Here is a 22418-nt window from a genome sequence, read left to right on the forward strand (position 1 = left end):
GTCCTAGCACAGCATCCCCTCATCCAGAATTCCAGCCCTAGCCCGAGCCCCTGTCCTGGCACAGCTGCCGTTCACCCGGAATTCCAGCCCTGCCTCGAGCCTCTGTCCTGGCACAGCAGCCCCTCATCCAGAATTCCAGCCCTGCCCCGATCTCCCGTCCTGGCACAGCAGCCCTCCCCCGGAATTCCAGCCCTGCCCTGCAGCCCTCACTCAGCCCTCTCCACGCACCTGCCCTCCCGCTGTGCCCAGCTCCACGGCAGCACGATTTACACAGCCCTCCACGTTCTACTTTCCTCTTGACAACCTCCCACAGTTTCACAACGCTACACAGCATCCACAGTTCTCGGATTTGCAGCACAGTGCTCCACATTATTCCTGATCCTGCCAGGCACAGCTGATGTTGGCACAGCCCTGTGTGCCTCACCACCTCTACATTTACAGGATTTCATCTTAAACTGCTCTGCATTCTGTAACCTCAGCTCCAAACCACCCCAATGTGCAGGCACACATGCTCTTTCTTCTGTGTGCTCCTTACACTCACGCTACACTGACACAACACACTACACATTGCAAATATCCCACTCTCTTCATCATCCAAAGTTACTCTATCATAGCACCAAAGAATCGTTAAGCTTGGAAAAGACTTCTAAGATCATCAAGTCCACTGAAGTTCATCATTAGACTATGTCCTTAAGTGCCATAACCACATGTTTTTTGAACTCTCCCAGGGATGGTGAGTCACACCATAATGCACCCTCATTCTATACACCAAATGTACAAATTTGTGTACAGCTCACGCTTTTCCTCAGGGAAAAGTGTAAGCTACAGGACCCCTGTATGTGCCCATGCTTTATTCCCTGTATTCCTCTGAGCTTTTGAAACACCCTGCTGCCTTTGTATTACTGCGTGCAGCACCAAATGCCAGCATGTCTGCAGATCAGAGCTGGACATAACAACCAGTTTCCCATTTGCAGAAAGCCCTCTAAACATCCCATTTCGTACTGCCCACCCTGGGTACACCAAGCACTGTTACCAATAAGATGCTGACATTACGAACAGAAGAGCTGTCTGTGCTTCCTCCAGACCCCAGTTTGCCCAGAGAAATAAAGCCATAGCAGTGACACCTCACACTTGGCACTTCGACATCAAGACCACTGATACTGGTGTCGAGTATTTCATCAAGCAAGCAAATACTACATGCTGCCAACCCTGTTATCTCACTGATAATCTTCCTCTGTGCTGCTGCAGCAGCAGCTGCATGATACTGTGCTGAGAGGGGCTGGGCTGCACTTTTGCACATCTGTGTCCTTTCGTCATTGCTCTGTGATCAAACCCAGCTCCTCATTTCTCTGTGGTCAGGCATTTGGCCTAGCTGGTCTCTGGCTCTTGTGAATCTTTAGTGATAGATATGCATAACAACCTAAATCAAAACCACCTCGGGAGCAATTTACTTGTGGTACAGTTACAGCTGAGGTTCTCTACTGGATTAATTAGTGTATGATGGTAACTAATCAAATCATACTTTGGTAGCACTTTCAGTATGAGGCGCTCTACCCACAGGTGAGGCAGCAACCTTCAAATACAGAGGAAGTGAGCAATTAAAGCCAGCTAAAGTTGGAAGTTGTTGCTGGCTGTGCCTGTTTCTGTTCTGGCAAGTCCAGTTGCAAGGCGCCTTGTGCCCCTCAGACTGCTGAGCACATAGCAAGATCTGCTTATGGGTTCTCTGCTTCAGCTTCCCAACACAGGCTGTAGCCTGTCTTATGTTTTAAGGTACTTACATGTTGTGGTTATACACCAACGGGGACAACAGGAACAGCCTGTGCTGCCCTTAAGGGATCCTGTTTTTCTTTTGCAGAGGCATGAAGACACTGGGTTATGCTCACCCTGAAGAGTCAGGGAAGGTCTCCTATGTCTCTTCAGGTCAAGTAGTAACTCAAGCATTTTCTGTATTGTGACTTAGATTTCAAGGCTCTCCCACATTCAGGACATGCTTTTATATATAGCCATAGAAAATATTTAAAAGTACTCAGCATTAATTTCTACTCTGCTGCTACAGTTTAAATAACAAACAGAAGTGCAAAACGGCAAACTGTTGCATGACCCACCTGAGGCAGTTGCAGAATCCCAGCCCGGAGATCTGACTTCTCCTCCTGAGATTTAAGCAGCAAGGGATCCTTGCCACTGCACTCTGATCACCTCCATGGACAATGTTTCCACACAGAAGCACAACATAAACCCAGTAAGATCTTCCTTGCTTTCCCCTTCCCTTCACATAAGATTTCTAGGAACTCATAGTTCCGTTTCATTTTTGCACAAGAGCTGTTAGTCCCTAAAGTTTCTAAATTTAGGTTCACAGCCTTCACTGAAGGATATTTGAAACCCTTCTAACATATCAAGTGCTTCAGAAACAGATTTGTCATACTCAAGGCCTCTTTCTAGACACCTTCATTTTCACTGCAAATATGGAACAAAGTGGGGTTCAAATCTTGATCAGGTTTCCACGTTTCTTTGCATTTCAGCTCTGATGCAGCATGAGAACACAATTCCATTCTCCGGAGGGATGAGCTCTGTTTTCACACGGTTTGAGGCCCTTCTGCACAAAGATTGACCAGGACTCTCTCCCTATAATGTTACAACTCCTCTTACAAACTCATTAAAAAATACTAGATAAGCTCAGTCCTGTACAGGAAAGTTGTAGGAATGCATTTGTTGTGTCTCACCAGCCTCTTCACAGCTGTGTCTCTTTTTAAGTCTGTTCTTTTAGCACTTCTCACTTTTGACATGAGGTCCACATTCAAAAGGTTATTGATAATTTTTACTTTTGGCATAATTTGAAACACTTTGTCAAAATCCTGTCAGACAAAATGCAGGATACAAAAAAACCAAACCCAACTGTTTTATCCAGAGAGTACATTACCTCACTCATAAGGAGATCCACACATCACCAGCCCAGGCTTACACGCCCTCAAACCTTTCCCTGGGGAGGCAGGAATTGTTCCCTGCACTACCTGTGCACAAACACCTCGCTCCTCTTTTGGAGAGGGTCTCACTAAGGCAGTAGGATCTGTGCAGCCACATACAGGCAGCTGGGAAACCAGGCCCTTAAAACACGAGCAGCTGCTATTCCTGGTCTGGCTGAGTGTTAGTGTGGGGCAGGACAGCTGCCTGCAAGGGCACAAATACTCTGCCAGAGACTTTGCTGCTCCTTACTCGCAGCTCCCCTTTGCCTAAACACCCCTCAGATTTACTACATGGAAGCTCACAGCAGAAGTCAGCTGCTGTCCCTCTTTACCTCCGTGCAGTGCCAGTGAAAAACAAGGTTGTTCTGGGAAGACGTCATGTATGCTACAGCCCTCCTGAGCTTACAGGCAGTTGGGGTAGGCAGATGGCCCTCCTGAAATATGTTAATACTGGGAGTAGGGAGGAATGATACAATGCAGCAATTAACAAATGACAGAGAGGAGCAGCAAAGCCTACAGAAATTTCTAAGCTACATGAATAATCTAAGGGGTATAAACTTAATAGCTGAGAACATATGGATGCTAATTGCATATTAATCCACCAGAATGGGGAGAAAAAACCCTCCTTGTTTGTAGAACTGCCTGTCCTACCTCAGTGCCCAGAAAGGAACTCTTAGAGTTGCAAAGCTCAGCACGGTGTCCTTGCTCTGCCATCCAGACAGTGGCAATTCTGGCACCAGTTGAATCTCTCACAACCCCCAACAGGGCTGCTGTATCAACACAAAAGGTATCTTTATACCTCTTCTGCAAGGGACCATCCAGGTTGCAAGAGGCTGACAGTCTCTCTATCCCCATGGACTTCCTACTCTCTTTATGGACTGGTATTCCTTGGATCCTTCATCCCAGGATGAATGGTGTTAGGAGACCTCCCTCAGCCCTGAGGACCATGGGATCTGGAACTGCCTGACCTCATCACTTCCCCTCAATGTGCAGATCCTCTCCTTCCTCAGCAGATGTAGCTGTGCAGCTACGCCTAAGGAGAGAAGGGAGGCAGAGAGAAAGCAATGTGTTTTCAGGTTTCCCCTCCCCAAACCATCGCTCAAGGCTGTGCAAGTAACGTTGCTAAAGAGGAGGGGAGAGCAAAGGCGTGGGGCACGTTAAGCCACAGACAAGGCAAACACAAGGAATGCAGCTGCATTAGTGGCTGCTCTTTAGGTATCATTTTGTGCTGCACACATTTGACAACTGCAAAATCAGAACAGCAGTGAGAGACTGAAAACTGCTGCAAAATTCCTAAGCCCAGAAGGAAAGGTAGAGTCCTGAGAGAGGCTCGTGCAACATCAGACAGTTTCAAATTAATCCTTGAAATAATACCTCTAACTTCTACCACAACTTGATTTGGTCCAGGGCTGCAAAAACACTGCTCAATGGAATGGCTTGATTTAATTTACATCTGATTTCTCTGGTGTACATCAACAGCTTATATATGACCATGAATTTAAGATGGTCCCGAAAGCAGTTTTGGGATAAAATAAACCATCAGCTTGCTGGCATAAGGAAATACTGGTTTTAGATAATCCCACTATTAGAATCGGTTCTCTTTTAATACAGCACTTTCAAAGCAAGAAGGTAAACATGAGAGCAAAATAAGTGGCAAGCCAGGCTCTAGAGAGACCTCAGTTTATCTGTAGGAAGGGCACAGTGGTACTTGGAGAGTTATTTTGGGATGCCCAGGAGTAAAGCAGATAAGATGTATGACATACTACCCAGGACAGCTGTGCTCTCGCAGCTGGGATCAAGTCACCAGCCCAAGACATTTCCTGTCCTCTCCCAGCCACAAGGATAACTGTTCCCCATGACAAAGGAACCTGCTGTCCCAGCACCAGACCCTACAGCTCTAACAGTGATGCATTCTCCTATGCCTGCTTGGCCTGCCTTGTTTGCAGGTGGCCTTTGAGACAGTATCAGAACAACCCAGCACGGCACGGCGGTGCCAGCAAAATTGACTGGGAGGTTTGTTTCAGCTACGTCTAAAAATGCTAGGAACTGCAAGCCTGATTCCTTGAAGGTTCAGGATTTAATGAGCACACCCTGAGTGGTGATCTCCCTCCCACTCAGTACAGCCTTCTAGTGTTTTATTCAGTTATTTCAAACCCTCCTCTGATGTTAAAGCCTTTAACACAACTTCATTTATCTCCCTAATACTCTCAAAGTCTACTCTCTATTTTCAGATCTCAGTTCCTCTGACATACTCTTGCCTTTTCCTAGAAGGCACTTTAAAGACTGTTCCTAAAATTTGCCATCACTTGACCCTGCCTAAGCAATATTACATTTCTAATTATTCTACCCTGCATAATGTACTGAATTTGCTTCCTATTTCCTTTGTCCAGGGCTCTTCTGATTTCTGGGTTTTTTTTAAAAAAAACCTCCTCTGCCTCCTTCCTCCATCTAGCCAAGATAAACTGAGATTTCCTCTGTTCTGTTCTTGTTCTATATTGAGATATTCTTGCCTGATTTTATGTTATATATCCATCCCAAGGCAGTGAAAAATCATCCTCTTCTGCTGTATTGTGGTACACAACACAATGCCAAAATGTCAGAGAGCATCCTACGCATCAGACACTGGAGCCTAGAGGATTTACTGGAAGAACTGGGATCACAGGGGGACATAGACCTTTATTTGCAGTGTGGCTTTTGGGTACTTCTATGGTCATTCCTATCAATGCACACATTGTCTGCAATTCGGTACATCCTAGCACAACCCTCACAGCCAGCCTGGCCCAGAGGCAAGTGAGGAAGGGGGCAAGAGGAAGGAAATTTGGGTTGCACAAGTAGCCTGAAAGGAGAAGGACAAGCACAGCATGAGGTGGATAACACACTGGGGATAGGGAAATCTGGAGTGGAGGGGTGGCTCACAGGAGACTGGTCCACAGAATGGCTGTGGGAAGTGGGTTAGGGTTAGGGTTAGCAGTGCAGGGGGCTGAGCAGCAGTGCAGGCAGCAGCCATGCTTTTGAGAGAGGACTTGGTTTTCAGAATCAGCAGCTGGAGCTGCATCTTCTGATACCTTTGTGGCTTCCACAGGGCACCCATGGACCTTGCAAAATGCTTCCTTTCTGCTTCCCAACTGCCTCCTTCTGCCCTGCTCCAAGAGACAAGGCATACTGCTCCTGCCAGCCAGTAACTACTCACCAGCCAGCTCCAGTTCCTGGGGACCAGATGAAAAATCCTGTTCCTGGAGTCACAGCTGTGCCATATGCTGCTGAGCCAATGCTGTTCTGTGCCTCAGAGATGGACACACTTCACACAGTGACAGTAATACTCTTTCAGATGAAAATACGGTTTACAAGAGGAAGTAAGTTAATTTATAATTAACTCGAGATGCCTGAGCCCAAGACAAGGAACACTTTTTAACTGGCAGCCAGATGGCTTTGTGGGCTCTGTTCCTTAAACCATATATCAGCTTTTCATCTCAGAGACTGCCAGTCAAACAGCAGGCCCTGGAAATTATCCTACCACCTCTCCAGGAGGGTATTTTTGTAGAGGTCTTGTTGGATTTCCAAACTTTATGTAAGTAGCTTAATTTACTACAGCCAGACTTTCTTTACTAAGGGAATGTAGGACAGAGACTTGTTTTGCATGGAAGACACCTCTTCAGGGTTGCAGATTTAAGATTTCCTTCCCTTCCTTACCTAAAAGAAAATGAAAAACTAATTACTACTTAAATAGAAATAAAAAGTTTTTCTTTGAGCCCCCTTGTGTCTGTTACAGACACAACTCTCCAAGTCTTTGCTCTTTGGTGTGTATGAATTTGTAACAAAGTTCTCTCACAGCCGTGCAGTTTCCTTGACCTACTGGTGCTAGAAGTGAAACTGCTAAATATTTCCTCTTCTGTACACAAAATGAATATTCTTCCTAGAGGAAAATCATAGCAATGATCATCTTCTGCTCTGCACCTCTACACAGATGTATGTGAAAATGCTGACTTCAGATATGAAGCATTTGATGCCCCATGCAGTGTTGATTCCAGAAGGTCTGATTTTAAGGCCCATGGGAATCTCCTCTCTCCAACTTTTGCATGGCAGAAGCCAGAAACTTCTCCCCATGATTCCTGCACTTGAGGCTAAAGCACCTGCATCGAAGGAGTTGCCCAATTATTCTGATGGTTACAGTGCCTTGACCATTACGGATTATTTTATCATCAAATTGTCATGGGATGCTACTCTGCACTGGTCTGCTACACAGAAGAGCCATCAAATTCTGTATTTCGATCATCATCTTCCTCAATTTTTCTCTCCATGCTTTTTCAAACAAAATGGATACTATAAGGGGTTTGGGTTTTTCTGTTTTTTTTTTTTTATAGAAACACTTTATTGCTGCAGTCAATAACCCTGTGTATCACACACAAATAACCAATTACAGTTTAAGAAACTAAAAATAATTCTGCAAGTGGTAATACTGAGAAAACGAACATACATGAAAGGATACAAAACTATACATTAAGTTACTAGAAATTTAATAACTAAAAAATTCTGCAGAAGTATGAAGTGTCTTGTATAAACGTTATACAACACATGCCAGTGTAAAGTTCTTCAACATTATACAATTACCTATCTACAAATGTTTTACCTAAATACAAGATTAGCTGCAATTTTTAAACAGTTATCTTCTATACAAAGACAAGTGCTTTCAGTACTTCATTGGAATATACAGACACCGCAATATCTCAAAACTAAAAAATAATCACAAAATAAAAGGTCCCACTTAAAATTTTTCTTAGTGTATCTAATACAACACTAAGGAAATCCAGCCAGCAATACCCTTGCTTTTGTATTTACCCTTTTTAACCCATATCTGAGAGGGACCCAACCCAGAGTCGCTGACCTCTCCATTTTCATTGCTGGCCAGTCTCCAGAGCAGACCACACCAGAAATCTGTATCTTAACACACGTCAGCTTTAGGAGAAATTTGGACCTGGTTCCTACTTTGCAATAGATACATATTCTGCCACACACAGGGCAGAAGCAACCAGCTCCCGTGCATGGTGGCATCCATGCATCACTTCCAAGGTTTCCCATGAGTGGCAGGCCAAGCAGCCCCTTTTCTTACAGCACCAAGTGGGCCTCGTGCTCTGATCAGTACTCACAGAGGCATGGCTTGAACAGAGTTATAACTGCTTGCCAGGAACTCCCAGGTACAGCACAGAAGCCCAGTACTTCTCTAACCCTTCACAGGCTCATTCAGTCTTCACTGAATGCCTCCTTGCTGAAGCAAAGCCAATCTCAGCGACACTCAGCCAGAGGGAGCTGTCCCAGGGTCTGGCCATCTCTTCGGAGCACATTTGAAACACCACTCTCACTCCCAAAACAGAGGCTTACAGTTGAAAAAAGTCCTGAGAATCCACAGGAATTTAGTATCTCATCAGCTCTTACACAGGATCAACCTCCTGCAGCACACACCTATATTTCTAACATCATGCATGTTCATGACCTGGCAGATTCATCAAATGTGACACAGAAGGGGAATTTTCTTGGCCCAGATGGTGTCTGTTTGGACAGGAGTGCTGTCAGTAGAATGGGGTCAGTTACCTGGGGCACTGAACATATCAGAAAAGGCTCTGGCAACCTAGGGAGGGGACTGTAGTAGATGGCATTAAGCCTGTGCTCCCTCCTACTTAAACTCTGGTCTCAGGAAAGTCTCATGGTAACCCAAGCTAACTTTGGCCAAGGTACAAGGACCAGGCTTCTATTTCAGTCATTTCAAAAGCTGCCAGAAGGAAGTACTGGAAAGCCGGATCTAACAGGGGGTGATTGTTCCCCTTACTGAATCTGAATGGAAAGGACAGAGCTCACCTGAGCAGGCATCAGTGCCTCACAGCTGGAAGCTGAAAAAAGTCAACAGTATCTTCTTGAGGAGAAAGAAGAAAAAAGCACCATTCAGCCTTCTCAAACATTTGATGGCACCATGCAGAAGCAGAGAACTGCAACTCCACAAGCCCACCATCAACACCAAGCAAGAATCAGCATTAGAAGTGTCACCAGCATAAATGAAACCCCCTGACAGATGGATCTCTTCTACAGCCTTTCCTGGTATGAGCATTCCTAAGCAGTATAAAGAGTTTAAATAATTGGCCTTAGTTTTCATTCCAAAAAACTACTGGGATGGGGAATTGTTAGCAGCAACATTGGCTAAAACATTTTCATTCACAAGTATTTTTCCCCAAGTGATTCTGCTGGAGATGATTTTTCTTTACAAGTTAAGATACTCAGGGGCACAGCAAAAACCTTCAGTACCCTGAATACTCCACAATACCTGGCACATTCCACATGCAGCTTCCAAAATACCGAATGAGATTTTGCAAGGTTTCACCCAGAATCATGTACAACAGTGACTGAAGCAGACCCATCAAGTTGTGGTGTGCTGTATCGGCCATATCAGAACACTGCTCACGCCAGAGCCGCTCAGGTGAGCTGGAGAGCAGCCAGGTTTCACACCAGGACTTGTCCATCTTCACTGTATTGGCCATGTCAGAACACTGCTCATGCCAGAGCTGCTCAGGTGAGCTGGAGAGCAGCCAGGTTTCACACCAGGACTCGTCCATCTTCACTTCTCCCGCCGGCCGCAGGCGGGAAGAGCCCGCGCACAGCATCGCTCGGCAGCTGGCCCTGTGCATCTCGCAGCTGTAACGTGAGCATCTCACAGACAGGCAGGCCTGTGCACCTGCCCATTTCAGAAGGACATCATGAAGGTGTGCAAGACCTGATATTTAACCCACCTGAGTTTATCTAGTGAATCTTTCACAGAACAATACAGAAAACAAAACGAGACAGTGTATTATCTGGGTTCTCGAAATAGAAGAGGATCATCCACAGCAGAGTTCAGAAAAGGTCTTGAGTAATTGCACTTTGAATTATGGCAGACACAGGCAACAAACTGCATGTGTATGGTCACAAAGACTGCCCCAATACTAGCAGGGTATGCAGGGTTTGTCTGCCTGTATCACCTAAGCACAGGACATCCTGACAGCTAGTACAGTACACAAATCCATGCCAGTGCAGCTTTACCAGGACTGCCCAGAGGTCTGGATGTTTTAACACATCTCAAGAACAAGGTACCACGTTGTTCGTGAAGATCACAGACAGTTAGCTTCAAGCATGAAGTGACAGAGGCACACGTGCTTTTCCTCTAACAGCTTCTAGAAACCACTGGGATGAGTGTTCTCTTACCAGAGTCCCTTCTCTGCCTTCTATTAAAATATTGATTTAGAAATAAATTAATATTACATTTTATGGAAAAAATCCCTGATCTCTTACTGTTATATTAAGAAGTCTTAAAGCAGCTGCTTTTACTATGAAAAGAATGTACCCAAAGTTGTACTTCAAAAATACTAAGTGAAACTTGAACTAGAGCTAAGAATTTAGTTCACTATCTCAACAAGTAAACAGAAACTTTTACCTGAGAAGTCCAGGCAACTCCTACTAAGACCAGCCATATTATCATCATTGACTTGACAGAGATTTAGACAGGCTCAGATAGGGAAAGTCAGCTTTCAAATGCAGAGGCCTCATGTGCTGACTCTTCATAGGGCTTCATTTCTGCTCTAGTCACACTGAGACTTTGGTTAAATGAGGGCTTAAAGCTGGACAGCGGTGCAGTGAAACAGACTGGACAAACAAATCAACTGCAGACACCCTAGGCTTTGGGCAACTAAAAGCCTTGCAAACAGATTTTAAAGCTGTCCCTCTCTTTGCATGAATGCTGACTGATTAAAAAGCCAGTCCCAAATTCAAAAGCACAGATATATACTATTCTCTGACCACACAGTGCACCACATCAAGCAGGTATTTTTAAATTTATCCACTTAATGTGATATTTACTTCCTAGACTTGTATGTCAGCATCTCCTCTGACAACATCAAATTCTTGGGTATTTCACACATGACACAGCACTAAAGAAAGAAAACCAGTTTCAGCTGTATTAACTAAGCTTCCTTTTTTCTGTAACAGCTCACATTTTTATCAATATAGCAACAAACCCTTTGCCAATGGTTTGGAATGAAAGCTACATCAGGAATATATGCACAGGCGTGTTGATGGTCTGACCTGTTGGGAAAAAAAATCAAAACCAATCCCCAAAACAGAACAATGAAACTACTGAAAACAAACATTGTACACATCCACTACTCCTCATACACAAGTCACAAATGCAATATCCTTTGAAGAAAATTGCTCCTCAAAGGAAACCCAAAGAGACAGAATTTTTTAGTGTTATGTTTAGTAAGATAATATGGGCGTGTGTGGGAAATCACAGGCTGAAATTTAAAATTTTTTTTATAAGGCAAGAGGTTTATGTTTCAGAAGAATAGATGGGGTAAAGAATTAAGAAATGTTTCAAAAATGACACATTCTTTCAAGTTTCATTCTCATTTGACATACATATCACAAAATAAAGATTTTTAAAAGTGCTATATGCTTTGTAAGTCTCATTGCAATATGTAAAGCAAAATTTTACACCTGCTGCTTGAGACACAATGTTAGTGGCAGTGTTAGTGGTAGATTAGACTCCCTCTCATTTCTCTCACTGTCTGGGACAACCTCCTTCATCACACATAAAGAACAGACCAACAAACCAACTCCACACTACACATCCTCCAGAATGACTTAAGAATCATGTTCTAATGTAACAGACTCCATGAAGTTGGTGACAGCTCGCTAGCGGCTTCCTTAATACCAAACCCAAGGCTCATTCTACCCAATATCCTGTGGCTCTTTGATCAGCCAGTATGAGACACAAAATGTTGAGAGGTATGCAACCACAATGACATTGACAGATATGCCTAAGGGATTTAAAAAAATTCCAACAAAGAAAACAAATGTAAAAAATTCATCCGCCAGCCCTCAGCTGTTTGCTGATGTTAAAAAGGTAGAGCAGTTTGCAGTAAACAATGATATTCAAATCTTCAAGGACATGTGGAAATACCCCTTCCACCTAGCAATTAGACGTGAAGGATTTCTGCAGCACAGTCTTCTGGCTCTGTGTAATGTGAAGAGTTTGTGTCTGAATGGTGAACCCCAAACATTTCTTTACTTTCGAAGTTTGGCTCCATTAGTGCAGGTTTTTCAAAAATATTCTTTTTGCTAGTTTCTGGACAGTTTTGTACATATATTACTCGGTTATAAGCTTTAAGTCTCTTCCACAGCTGTACGTACACCTTGCATTGTACATACATGAACAGAAGTCCTCCAGTGAAACCAATAGCCACAACTACCAGCTTAGTCCAAAATGGCCACTCTAGAATACCTGGAAGTAAAAAAATAAAAAGAAGAATTAAATTAATCTCAGAAACTGCCAGTCAAACAGCAAGCCCTGGAAATTATCCTACCACCTCTCCAGGTGGGTATTTTTATATAGAGGTCTTGTTGGGTTTCCAAACTTTATGTAAGTAGCTTAATTTACATGGCCAAACTTTCTTAAGCTAGACTAAACTGGATCTTTTAAAAATGTACTGTAAGGAAACTGCCACAGACTTTGGGTCATGTCAGCTATTCTTATTTTGCAATTTTTCCTGTCTGGCTTTTCTTTTCCTCTTCAAGTCAAACACACAGACTTCTGCTTCACGTATCATATTCTTCCCCACTAGAGAAAAAAAACAAAACAACTGATTTTCTGTGTCTGAGCCTTGATGCAGTACAGTCACAGAGTCAAGGCAACCACAAGTAATACGCTTAGGTCCTTTTACACCTGTTTTTAAACAAAGACTGGATCAAATTATGAAAGGGATTCCATGGCATGGTTTCCTCTCCATGGCAGAGACTCAACTCAGTGACCCAACAAGTCTGTTCCACTCTGTGATCACACAGCACATGGAGACATAAAGGAACGATTGTTACCATATAGTTTGACATGTTTGTTATGCACAGGAGGAAAATTTTATCTTCATCACACTCAGTAACTTGTATCTGAACAAGAGCATCTCCTCTGATACAAAACTGCAAGTGCTGGAGATGCTGAAGCATTCCAAGCTTACCCTCTGTCCTTAAAAACTACCATCACTTTTTGCCTAAATTTGTCTAGCTTGAACATTTAGACAGTGGATCTTGTTACATTTCTATCAACCACTTTTAAATTAAAAAACTATTCTATTTATACATATTCTGCTTACATAGGTCCTGTATTCCTCCAGCCTCTTTAAAATAAATGCCATCACAAGATGGATATGAAACTACACTGAATCAACCATTATCAGGTTTTTCAGAGAATAAAATCATATCTTTCCAACTCTTCAAAGTTTTAACCAAGACACAGGCCTGGTGTGGCAGTGAGGGAGGAATTAAAATATTTTAGTCCCAAAATACAAAGGGCATTGCAGCCCTACTGCTGATGAAATCCCACCTGTGATTCATATCTGACCCTCTGACTCAAAGGTGAGCTGTCTGATGCTGTCTGCAGACACTGACAGCACAAGCTTCCCCCTGTGTGGACATGAATATATATCCACACACACTTCCTGCATCCCCCAGCTCATTACAGCACTCCCTGGATTTAGAATCCAAATGAAAGGAGGAAAGAAAGCACTATAATACATACCAAATATTCACATCATTCCTCCTAGTTATGTTCATCTAATATATTTCCAGGAAAAAATAACCTGGAGATGATAAAGCTTTGAAAACATATCCTTTTCATTATCATATGGAAACCTTACACTTTTGAAAGGCCAATAATGTTCATTGTTCATGGAAGAAATGGGGTTGGATGGACCAGAAACTAAGAGATTTCACTGAAAGCAGCTTCCTGACTGAAGTGAGCAGTGCAGCTATAGCCTAAATGAGAAATGAGAGGGCAACTTTTTAATTTCAAATGATTCTGCTCTGAAGAGAATGTAACAGCTCTGTGGATTTACAGGTTTATCAATGCTCAACCACCTCCCCGAAGGACACTGTTCAATCACCAGCAAAACATTTTCCACCTGCATGTCTAGCTGGCACGCAGTGCTCTGCAAGCAAGGACAGCTTGCCTTCTAACAGCTTCCATCCGTTCTACCCCATCTTCCGGCTCGGCTGCCTGAGGAACGGTTTTGTGACAGCTGCCAATCCACAGCCTAGCATACCTGTGTAGACACATTTCAGCTTGGTACTTTTACTGCTGACACACTGAAGAAAACCTTCTATTCAAGAAGTTAAGGTACCACTGCTGGGGTGGCAGCCCTTGGTAAGACTGCAAGCATCTTATCTCAGTTGTGCAAATTGGAGTCCTAATATTCAACTTGAACTTCTTCTGCTTCAAGTGCAATCACTCATAAAACTTTTCCCAGCCTAACATGGCTCTCACTGATGACTAACCCACCCCACAGATGACTGGATGGAAAGAAAACCCTGTTGATTTACCTCAAAGATTTGAATTTAGGTTCCTCTTCTTATCTTTTTAAAAACAGTTCCACTTATGCCCACTTTAAAGGTAGTCATAGCAGCAAACAAATGCTTATATCCTTATCTACAAATTTAGACCTAAATTTGCTGAGGCAGTGCAACTTTGTGTCTGGCTACAGTTGATTAGCTCTCATATCCATGCATTTCACAACTGCAAACTAAATTGACCTGAAATAGATTTAAAAAGTACCCACAGATTAATTCACTGGCTAATTTACCGATTTAACAAAATAATTTTAGAACTGTGCTTTTAAACCAACCCAACACCAGGGTAAAGCTGACTAGTTTAACACTTGTGTTCCACATCCTCTCTGCAATCAGGGTAAAGAATTATTCCAAGAGAATAACTGGGAAGACAAGCAAGTAACATACCAGTAGTTTGTCCTTGTTTAATCTCCTCAGCAGTCCTGTCTATCAGGACATAGAGAGACCACACAACGCAGGTGATGGCAATGATATGGAATGTTACAGAGCACATGATCTTCCTCCTCTCGCTGGCTGTCATCTGCAGCTTCTCCCACTGGCAAGAAACCAGGAACCAGAGCAAGAGATTAGGAGTTTATTGTAGTTACTAGATAGCATGAAAAGATAACATTGATAAGAACAAAACCCAGGCAGGAGACCAGTTTCCTTCTAACAAGGATTCCAGAAGTCAGATGGCATCATTGCTTTGGTCACAGCATGAAATCATTCATTATGTTGAATTATTGCTTCCACTGCCACAAAAATGAGAATGGTTGAAACATGACAGAGACTTTGTGATCATCTCTGTGCTGCCAACAGACACATACTCTGTGTCAGCCCAAGCCACATTTCTAGTTATGTGGGCATCCAAACCTCAACTTGGCAAAATAATCGAGTACTTCCAGGAATGACATGCTAGGCTTCTTGTACTAAAAAGCTGTATTTTTCAATCATTTTAGAAAAAAGATTGGACAAAACATTCCCTTTGCATCGTTGTATTTTAAATAGAAATTTGCTTTTGCTTCTATAAAAAGGTGTTGCATTTTGATAGAAAGTACAAATTAATCAAATTATTTTGCTAAAAAGCAACCATGTTAAATCTATTTGCAAATGCTTTTACAGAGCCAGGAGGACCTGTGCTTTGACTAATTTACAGTTCTCTTTTCTGTTCCACAGCTTGGGCTCTGCTGGACAATATCTCCTGTGAACTGCTGGCTCCACAGTCACAAAACCAGCTTGCACCACCTCACTGCTTCAAGAGAGATGACTGAAAAGCAAAACAGAAAATATTCTGCAAATTGCACACTAGCCCAGAGAGGAAACTCAAATCTGTAGGTCCCTGCTGTATTATTCTGATGACACAGCATGTGACATTTCCCACTTAAAACAGTCAGCAGTTCTGGACTTTTCAAATATTGTTAAAACAAACAACAACAACAACAACAAAAAAAAAAAAAAAAAAAAAAAAAAAAAAAAAAAAAAACCCAAACAAACAACCCCCCCCGCAAAAAAAAAAAACAAAACAAAAAAACCAAAAAAAACACCAGGAGAAAATTTAGATTTAAAGTCTCTTGTTTTCCATTGAAATTCTCAAATTAAGCATCTCTCTCTTGTCTGCCCTTTTCTTCATTTGAGCCATGACACATTTTGTTCTCACTCTCTTCCCTTAATAAATTAGTGTTTGAACAGCCCAATTCTGCAATACAACCTTAAGATGCCAAGGAAGTTTAATTCCATTTCTACCCTACAGAAAAGGAGAAGCCCTATTATTTGTCCCTTCACGATCATGTTCACCAGTTCCAGGCTATTTTCTCCTGACTTAAAGGCTACCATAAAGGCTGAGTCGAAGATACAGAGGCATCTTATTTTGTTGCTGTGGCTGAACTTCTAAAAGGACTCTTTGTATGTATTTGAAAGGCAAACTCCTTCTATTTATGGCTCTATCCCTACCTTCTGGCAACTTGTCTGCTTCCCACAGATGACCTGTTCAGATATAACTAATGATGTTGAGTGACTCATTTCTGAAGGTGCACAACATTTTTTTTTCCGCCACAGGGCACAAATATTCAGAAAATGTTCACCACCCACTTCAGGCAGAGTGAGCACAGAAAAAAGCCAGCAGTCAACAGAAAACTATAGCAACTCTTCTTTGGATTCTTTAGAATAATCTTTTTCCTGTCCTATGGCTGGGCTGTGCAAAGTATTGCCTGTGCAGACAACAAAGCTTATGATGAACAATACTGCAGCTCAGAAACAACTACACTCTGTGCCAAGGGGCTACAAAGCCAAAATCTGCATTTTTAGAAGGCAATGATTCACCACAGTCATAAGAAAAAGACTGTCCACTGGACATGCTAAGCTCTACACTTTGCAGACAGTACATCTCTCTGAAAAATTAAGAAGTCTTTGAAATCTGCTCTATTTTCTGTTAGAAGTCACTTCTAGGATTTGGACAAGTTCTCATAACAGTTTTTGGACAGCTGCAGTCCAAACTTCTCATCCAACATGATTTAGGCTCATCATAACTGAATTTAATGTTTCTCATTTATTCTAGTTCCGGACTGAGGTTATCATTATTAACCTCTTCCACTTTGGTAGATATGGTAAGATTTGTCTGTGCTAAGAATACGAGTGACTTCCATCTCAAAGTCCTGATGTCAGGACAACTGACACTGAAAGCTCAGAGGATGTGGGAGAAAAAAATGAGGATAGAAGCACCCATACTTTAAGTCACCAGATTTATGAAAGATACTTATCTATTAAACAAAAATACAGGTTCTAGTCATTCCCAGCCTAAGTAAAGGTAAAAATGAAAACACATTTAACAGGGAACCACCTTCTACTTACAATGTGTTATTTTCACTAAGTTTGATCCTTTAAAGAGAAAAGAAAAGCTACAAATTTTAACTAAATTACATCCAAGAAGTGTGATTTAAAGTAAATTTAATGTGAAATTCTCATATTTTGAAGAGAACTTAAAAGCCATGCAGATCTGAGAGCCACAAACTAAAGCAGCTACCAGTAATACAAAGCTCCCCATTAAAAAAAAATACTGGTAACTGTAGAGTTTTGTGCTGTAAAATCTAAAGAAAAAAATCAGATTGTTGCATGGATATATATATATATTCACACACACACACATACATCTATATATTTACACATATACACAGAGAAAGCTGCTGGGCTGTAACAGCTCTTATCAGAGCTGAATTCCTGTGATGTTGAATTTGCCAGGGTGTTAATTCAAATCCTTTTGTACCTATACAAGACTGGCCAGACTTACTAAGGAGCCACAAAACCATTAATAAATACACGGTGGGTGCTGCAGGCTCGTGGGCACAGCCTGTTCCAGAGTGGATCTCTGTTTAACAAAGCATGCTCCCGGGGAAGCAGGTCCTGTGCCTACCTTTCTCAAAGGCTTCAGTTTTGTCTCCATGATGAACTCATACTTGCACAGCTCACAGCATCGCGTATCCGAGCTCTTGATCCATTGCTGCAGGCAGGCCTGGTGCACAAAGTGAAGACTTCCCGTACAGTGACAGGGGGTAATCAAAGGGCTCTCATCATCTCCTTCACAGTGACATATCCTGAATCAGAAGCAAAGCTGCTCATTAGGAGAAAAGGAAGCAGAAAGGATGTGGAAGAGCCATGTAATATCTATGATCACACATGGATGTTCACGGAGGATCCCGAGACACATAAATCAAAGGAATGTGTTCCACAAAGAGCTAAAACTAAACAACTCAATTGCTGCACAAGCACATACACAGGCACAAAATAATAAGCACAGACACAGATAACTAGACAGTGCTTTCTCACAGATGATGCACACATATAGAGCCTGACAGAAATGCACTACCTGAAAGAAAAAAACAGATCAAGAAATGACAAGGTTTCACCCACACCAATAGCACTTAACTGCAAATAGCATTTAAACAGATCAGACAGCACTTCCCCAGACAAAAAATGCACAGAGAGGTACAGCTACTCATGTACTACCATCTGAAATAGAAGATAAAACAAAATTCCAATACCAATGGTGAAACAGTCCATCCCAGGACCATGAACAACTAATTTAGACAGCCTGGATTTTACACAAGTGATTAATTCCAATGCAAATTCCTAAGAGACAGATTCACAATGCAAAACTACAGCACTGAATCAGAACACCAAAACACACTTACTCTAAATGGCTTTGCTTCTCCATATCTGACTTAGCAAGAGTTGTTAAGGAAGCATCAGCTCTGCAAAATTCCCTATTCTTCTCACAGTCTAACTGTGCAAACAGCAAAGACCTCTGATAAAGAGTTACTACCAGCTGCTGACATTTGATTTCCAGATTCAATTTATACACAACCCCTGGGTAGTATCAAGCATTGTGAAGTCCTTCTAACCATGTGGAAGAGGTCATGAATTGAAAGGGGGATGGTGAGGAGCTCAGGGAATGAATACAAGTTACTAAGCATATGTGAAGTACATTCTGGCCTGCTGCCATCCCTGTCTATTACTGAAATCTCATACTGATGTGTAGCATCTTGCCTCTTGTGACCTTGCTGATAGCTGCCAAGTGGAAATGAAGGCGTGGGTGGATTACAACAGCATCTTAATGGTAAGCCAGTACAGAACTAGATATGGTGGTAATGAGGGGGGAAACCAAATAATATTGGGAAGTAATAACAAAGGCAGCTTTAGGAAGTGCTGTTACGGAGGTGAAAGACTAGGACAATAAAATGCTAGGTAGAAGGATTAAACATTTGCTCCTGACTTGATGACTCTTGCTCCTCGAGCACATTTCTGATGTGGGACAGGGCAGACCAGCAGACAAGTCACTGTGAAGACAGTCCAGATCTTGTTGGTCCTGACACCTGTGCACATGATTAATTCTCTGTAGCTGGAACAAGGACATCCATAATTTTTGAACCTCACACTATGGACATCACACAGGCCTACCACTAACAGCCAGCGCTCAGATACCCTTTGACCAAGACAACCAGGAAGCCTGTAACAAATAACAAAGTGTGGTGGCATACAAACTGAGAGGGGAAAAAAAAAATCTAAAGCTATATTGACCTGATCTCACAAGCAATTTTCAAGCAGTCTGTTTTCCTCCCGATTCCCCCTGCTCTGACCAAACTAGCAGTGCTGTCAGGACAACACACGGCTTATTAAAAGCTAAGACATGTCCAGCTTAACTGTTATGATGCGTAGCTGTGTCTCTCATAGTATTCCCAGTTTGGGCACTGATAAAATATCTCAGAACCCCAAACCTGAAATAAATTTTAGGAGAATTTGACTCCAAAGAAGTTATTTTGCTTAGTAGCCTTGTTAAGTGCATCAGAGGGGTGCAGGACAGCAGAGAGAAGGCTGCATGCTCCAAATCATATATAGTGTATTAGCAAGGTAAAAGAACAGACAGGAACAGCACAAAGGCAGGGGAAAGCAGAACAGTCACCACTGCACATGGGAGGGTTAAAAAGGTAGGTGGTTCTCTGGTAAACCAACCTGCAGGTATCCCCCGATGTGGACACAGGGGACAGAGGGGGCAACTTTTCTGAGAGGGGGGAAGGGCAGTCAAGGTCACTGTCCTTCTCAACTGAACAGAGTGGTGCCCGCTGCTCTTTTGGTTTGAGTTTCACTGAGGTGCTGTCCTCAAAGACGTCATCATCTCCCATATCATCAGAGCAGAAGTCTGTGCTTTCCACCAGCATGCTGGAGGATTTGTCAGCTTGGAAGTGACTGGAATAGCTCTCCAGTTCGTGAAATTTATGCAGGCTGCTGATGCTGGAGGTGTGGGAGAAGGAAAAAAGGTAACGCAACAGTTTTTTGCTCCTTGAGGAGTCATGGTCCACCTTGTCCTCCAGCAGGGGGATATGTACAGCGCTGTGGTTCTCTGCTCCTCCCGATGCACTTGAGTAGTTGGAAAGGGAAGGGATATAGGAGTGCTTAGAATTGCTAAAAGAAAGAGGCCTGAGATTCAGCGGTTTCCTCTCTTTAAGATGAAATTTGTTAATCCTTAAACACTGCTCTTGATTCAGGGTCAGTTTGCCTTCTGAGCGTGTTCGTTCCACATAATCAAAGCACTCGCTGGTGCTCTGCGCCTTCTGGTCCACGTCATTGAGGGACTTGGAGAATTTCAGGGTGCGGGTGGGCTTTACATTCTTAGCAGACCTGAGTGCCTGGCCCCGATCCTGCCCACGGGAGTTTCTCTTTGCTGCATGTAACGTGTCCTGACAGATTACTGTCACAGTGACCCCTTGTGTCAGAGGGCTCGGGCAGTGTGGATTTTTCAAGACAACAGCAGACTGCACTGGACTGTGATGACAACACTCAGAAAACACTGCACTGGAACTGCATGCAGAATAGTGGAATAAAAGCACAGAAAGTAAAAAAAAAAAACCCAATTAAAAAAGAGAACATGTATAATTAAAAGTGAAGAAATGAGAATTACAGCTAGTGTGGGAATGGCAAACATAGCAGGGCCAAACAGTCAGTAGGATTTAACAAAGCAGTGTTAGACAGCAGTCGAGTCAAACAAATGGGATACTTCAAGTGGGAACCCCTCATCGCTTACTTCCCCACAAACATGCTTTTTCAGTTTTGCTTTTCCTTAATTTGAACCTCGTCTGAGCCTCACGGCAGCCACGCAAACGGCACACTTTACCTGCAGATGTCCTGGTTGGACGGTGTAACAGAAGTCCGAGAGAAGCTATGAGGGGCAGAGACAGAGGTTGGACTTCCAGCCTGCAGTGAAATTAAAACAAACAAACAAAAACACCCTCAAGTCAGGAGTCAGTATGCAGAGCAATCACCTGCAGGGTGAAACACAGCATATGGAGTCAGATATCACTCTACAGCAGATACTCAAGGGCTAGTTGTAAGAAAGTGACTTTACTGTTAAATGCGAGAAAGGTCACAGAGTCTCATCCCTGGAGAAGTAGTGATCAGAACAGAAATGTTTTACCCCAAGGTCAACTGCAGACATCTCTGGAGTGGAACCTGCCAGCTGTCAAACACTGCACAGAACAATAGCTCAGGAAATGAGCAATGCTACAGTAATTAGAATAATTAGATGGAAGTGTGTGTATAAACTAGTTGGAATTTAGCTACCATGTAATAGCTAATCCTTCCTCTAACAATGATGGCAACAGATTAGCGGCTTGGGGTTTTCTTTACAAAACAGAACTGGCAGTAACTCAGTAACTCAAACGCAACCTGAGGACTTATATTCCTCACTCGTATATGCACATGAGCACCATCTGCCAACCCACACCATTCCCTGGAGTACTTAGTGTACTTTTTGAGGCCTTTCGTCCTGCTCTTACTTGAGCTTCCATCCTGGAAGATCCATATTGGACAAAAGGTGTGGCAGTAGTCATATTTGTAAGTTGCAAATAATAGACAAATCTGAACTCAATGTGCTAAGAAAGAGCATTGTCTCAGCTGTCACTCTACTGGCTGTTATTAAAGACCTCTTCTGCTGCTGAACCCTGCACATCACTTTGACAAACTTCTCAACTCTTCCTGGAGATTTTTGTGGGGAGGAGACCTGCATTAATAACCTCATAACAGAGAATCTTTAAACCTGGGTCTCCCATGTTCCACAGCTGCTGGACAGGCTGCACTGCTCACCCACGGCTGCAAAACACTGTTTGCACTTCGAAATTCAAACAAAGCTTTACAGCTCTTTTGATCTGCACAGCAAAGCCTGAAACCCAGGAAAGAACAATGCAGTCAGCAGAACAACAGAAATGTCATCCCCATACTGGGCTGCACAGAAACCAGCAGTGCCAGCAGAGACCTGGGCCAGGCAACTGCAGACAGCAGACCAGGGAGACCTCAGGTGACAAGAGCTGTGCTACCACAGAAGCATGCTGTGCCCAGCCCTGTGCTTCAGCTTCAGACACCAGCAGTTATCACTGCTTTGATCATGCTGCAACACACACTCTATCTGTCTTGGGACTTGTCAATTCTATACTTAACTTATTAAAAGCCCCTACTGTATATTTAAACAAGGCTGCCACAGGCTTTTATACTGCCATACCAAACCAGGGTTCCTTGTCACACACT

At 42.9% G+C, this 22418-nt stretch overlaps 1 protein-coding gene across 2 annotated transcripts in view; it reads right to left on the minus strand.

Annotated features, from left to right (window-relative positions):
• Positions 1-6714: 6714 nt before the first annotated feature.
• The window catches only part of MARCHF8 (membrane associated ring-CH-type finger 8), an 88952-nt gene continuing 73248 nt past the window's right edge, over positions 6715-22418 (minus strand). The window contains exons 4-8 of one of the 2 annotated variants that reach the window (XM_041415458.1): positions 21013-21092; positions 19854-20699; positions 17758-17938; positions 14760-14907; positions 6715-12258 (exon numbers count right to left, since the gene is read on the minus strand). In XM_041415458.1, the coding sequence (XP_041271392.1) occupies positions 11954-12258; positions 14760-14907; positions 17758-17938; positions 19854-20699; positions 21013-21092 (1560 nt within the window). In that variant the 3' untranslated portion in view covers positions 6715-11953. The remainder of the gene's footprint in view (positions 12259-14759; positions 14908-17757; positions 17939-19853; positions 20700-21012; positions 21093-22418) is intronic. The other variant, XM_041415459.1, reaches the window with a different exon arrangement.

The sequence above is a fragment of the Onychostruthus taczanowskii genome, unplaced genomic scaffold, assembly GCF_017590055.1.
Source record: "Onychostruthus taczanowskii isolate IOZ18803 unplaced genomic scaffold, ASM1759005v1 scaffold5, whole genome shotgun sequence".
NCBI lineage: Eukaryota > Metazoa > Chordata > Aves > Passeriformes > Passeridae > Onychostruthus > Onychostruthus taczanowskii.